The following is a 4,052-nucleotide window of genomic DNA, read 5'->3' as shown; positions in this document are numbered from 1 at the left end:
TTTTTTTTTTTTTTTTTTTTTTTTTTTTTTTTTTTTTTTTTTTTTTTTTTTTGTAGATATGGCAGAATACAGGTGTAATACAAGATGAGGTATTAGCACATAGATTAGGGTTAATTCCTTTTCGTGTAAACCCTAATAAGATAAAATACAGAGAAAATACACAAGAATTAACAGAAGATAATTCAATTAAATTTAAATTACATGTTAAATGTACACATGCAGATCTTAAACCTCATCAACCCTCTATGCCAGGTAATTCATCAAACCCTTTTATACCTTTTAGGGTTTAGGGTTTAGGGTTTAGGGTTTAGGGGTTCTCTTGCAGAAATTCCGCTTCGATTCATATATTTTGGGGGTCCTAGGGTTTAGGGTTTAGGGTTTAGGGTTTGCAGCTTATACATATTCATGTATAATATTATATATGTATATATTTATATTTACATATGTAGATATGTGTATATATTCTTATTTATTAGGATTCCTATCTTCTAAAAATTAGGGTTTAGGGTTTAGGGTTTAGGGTTTAGGGTTTGGTGTGTATATACAGTCTATGCTCGGGACTTAGTATGGATTCCTTTCTCTGAGAGACAAAAACAAAAATTTATAAATGATCCTCCTCATCCTGTACATCCAGATATACTTATTACTAAACTTAGACCAGGACAGGTATTTTTTTTTTTCCTACTATTGGGGCTGCATGCATGCATGCATGCATGCAGCCCATGCATGCGTCCCTGCATCCCTCAACACCTGGCTAACTAGGCACCCAGATGGGTGCCTAGCTGGCTTGTCAGCTAGCTAGCTGATCCACCTATAGTGCGGTAGTCTAGCCTAAGGGTTTCTATCATTATCTTTGGGGCTGCATGCATGCATGCATGCATGCATTGTTGTGTATATATTATTGGTGTTTATAGGAAATAGAATTATATGGATATTTAGAGAAGGGTTTAGGGAAAACGCATGCAAAATGGTCTCCTGTTGCTACTGCGGTGTATAGACTTGAACCTGAATTCGGTAAACCCTAAACCCTAAACCCTAAACCCTAATTTTTTTCCAGAGGAGTAGTATAGACTCTTTAATAAACCCTCAAGAATCCACATGAATACCCGCAAACCCTAAACCCTAAACCCTAATCTGTATAGTATAAACCCTCTTTCTTGTATTATTTTGTTGTATATTTGTCGTTATAATATATATATAATTGAGGTGTACATACACCTGAATGTTTGTATATATTCAGTATTTAATACACCAATTAAAGGAGAAGAAGCAAAAGAATTAAAAGAATTATGTCCTATGGGTGTCTTTGATATAGAGGAGACAAGTAAGAATATATCCATGCATGCAGTCCACGCATGCATGCATGCACTGCACGCATGCATTTATTCTCATTGCATGCATGCATGCATTTGGGGCTTGCACAAGGGTTTAGGGTTTAGGGTTTGGAGTTGTAGTTGCAACATTCTTTCCCTTCTGCCTCTAATAGTTATTGATCAATTCAATAAGACCTACCATTTGCTGTTGCTGTTGCTGTTGCTGCTGCTGCTGCTGCTGCTGCTGCTGCTGCTGCTGCTGCAGGTGGCGTTGCATACGCCAAGTATCCACGCAACTGCACAACTTGCCGTGCATGCGTTGAGAGATTTGAAGGACGTCTTCAATTAAATAAAATTGCTAATGAATTTATATGTTCGTATCTAAACCCTAAACCCTAAACCCTAAACCCTAAACCCTTGTTGAGGGTTTTACTGTTAGAGTCTTTTTTTTTGAGCGTTGCCGCATGCATGCACGATTTTGGGGCTTTATTTTAGCGCATGCACACTGTTTCTTGTGTATATTCATCTTTATTTTTATGGGGTTTAGGGTTTAGGGTTTAGGGTTTAGGGTTTACTGTGTTGTATTTATCTTGCAGTCTCTATTGAATCAACTTGTTCTATTCCTGCACCCAAACTATTCAAGGTAAATTGCAGCAGCAGCAGCAGCAGCAGCAGCAGTAGCAGCAACAGCAACAGCAGCATCAATAGCAGCAGCAGCAAGAGCACCAGTAGCAGCTGTTTTATCCTGTCTCATTTTGTGTCTCCTTTGTTGCTGCTGTTGTTGCTGTTGCTGTTGCTGCTGCTGCTGCTGCTGCTGCTGCTGCTGCTGCAGATGGCTGTAGAAGTATTAAAAGAGAAGGCCGTCACCTTCAGGGAAATTATACGAACTAAACAACTTGAATAAAACATCTGCATGCATGCAGATGCATGCAGATGCATGCATGCATGCATGTATTTATTAATGCATGTATGTATCAATATATATATGTATGCATGCATGCTTGTATTAATGCGTGCATGCATGCATGCATGCATGCATGCATGCATGCATGCATGATTGGTGGTTTTAATTTAATCCGCATCCTAACTCCTACCTGCTAAACCCTAAACCCTAAACCCTAAACCCTAAACCCTAAACCCTAAACCCTAAACCCTTAGTGTGTGTAGGGGAGTATCCAGACAAGACAGCTGAATGAGACAAGAAGGTGCTGCTGCTGCTGCTTCAGCTGCTGCTGCTGCTGCTGTTGCTGCTTTCTGCCTCATTGCTGCTGCCTATTTAGCTGCTATTTAGGGAGTTGGTAATATAAATGTATTTCTTGTTAGTAAAGAGGAAAAAAAAGAAATAAAAAGGAGAAAGAGAAGAAAAAAGAAATATATATATAATATATACATAACTATACATAGCTGTACCTCTACTAACTAGAAGATAAGAGAAATAAGACTGACTAAACCCTAAACCCTAAACCCTAAACCCTAGAGGAGAGAAAAAAAAAAAAATTAATTATAATAGTTGTATATATAACAACAAATAAGGAAAATATTTACTTATTGCCTTATTGCTGTTAATTCCTGTCTTATTTATTTATTTATTATTATATATATTTTATATATAAATATATTTTATTTAATTAATTTAATTAAATAAAAAAAGCACAAAAAAATATAAAGAAGAAACACCTGTATAAGTAACAACCAGTGCTGCTGCTGATCGAGCTGCGCAGACACCCCAAGTTGTAGCTGCTGCTGCAGCAGCAGCAGCAGCAGCAGGAAGATATACGGTGTATAAATTACATTTTTAAATATAAAAAGAATTAATATATAAATAAATAAATAAATAAATAAAGAAGAATTATATCTTATGGTGTATTTTTCTATATACATCTACGGTGTATAAGGAAGGAGGGGGGGGGCTTTGCTGCTGCTGCTCTGCTGCTGCCGTCATCGGTTGGTTTCTTCCGCAGCAGCAGCAGCAGCAGCGGCAGCAGCAGCATGAGCAGCAGCAGTAGCAGCAGCAGCATGAGCAGCAGGAGGTATGAGTAAGGATAAAGATTGGGGTGTATGTACACCTCAATATAATAGAAGCAAATTCGCCTATTATTATTTACTATTATATATATTCAGGTGTATGTACACCTAAAGAGCAGCAGCAGCAGCAGCAGCAGCATGGCGAAGATAATTATTACTTATTATTGTCCTTAATAAGAATAATATATTTTCTTCTTTTATTTTTTTTTCTTCTTTTTCTTTTATTGAGTATTTATTTACTTATAAAGAATTTCTTCTTTATTAATATTATTATATAAATAATATTCTTTGTCTTATTTGCTGCAGCAGCAGCAGCAGCAGCAGCTAACAGCAAGCGCTGCAGCAGAAGACACTCATTAGATGTAGCCATTTTTCTTATTTTTTTGTTGCATTAATAGCAGCAGCAGCAACAGCAGCAGCAGCAGCAGCAACAACAACAGCAACAACAGCGACAGCAACAGGAACAACAGCAGCAAGGGGAGGCAGCAGCAAGCAGCAGCAGCACAAGTGCTGTTGCATGCGCTGTGTAATGTTTTGGGTGGTATTGGCTGCAGCAGTATCTGCAGCAGGAACAACAGCAGCAGCAGCAGCAACAGCAGCAGCAGCAGCAGCTTGGTCCCCACCATAAGCAGCAAGAACATAATCAGCAGAAGGAAGAAGAGTCTGCTGGTCCAGCTTCTGCTGCTCCCCTCCCCTCCCCTCCCCCACCGGCGG

The 4,052-nt window shown here is 38.4% G+C and overlaps 1 protein-coding gene across 1 annotated transcript; it reads left to right on the top strand.

The window, feature by feature from the left end:
- Nucleotides 1-58: 58 nt before the first annotated feature.
- Nucleotides 59-2,217, top strand: EMWEY_00050540 (DNA-directed RNA polymerases I and III subunit RPAC1, putative; the record flags this gene model as incomplete). The annotated part of the gene is made up of 6 exons (XM_013477398.1): nt 59-74; nt 548-666; nt 915-1,014; nt 1,241-1,324; nt 1,910-1,956; nt 2,146-2,217. The coding sequence occupies 6 exons, from the start codon at nt 59-61 to the stop codon at nt 2,215-2,217; spliced, it is 438 nt and encodes a 145-aa protein (XP_013332852.1).
- Nucleotides 2,218-4,052: the final 1,835 nt, after the last annotated feature.

Source organism: Eimeria maxima, genomic scaffold (genome assembly GCF_000499605.1).
Source record: "Eimeria maxima Weybridge genomic scaffold, Emw_scaff1247, whole genome shotgun sequence".
Taxonomy (NCBI): Eukaryota; Apicomplexa; class Conoidasida; order Eucoccidiorida; family Eimeriidae; genus Eimeria; species Eimeria maxima.
This window is presented reverse-complemented; position numbering and strand designations above follow the sequence as displayed.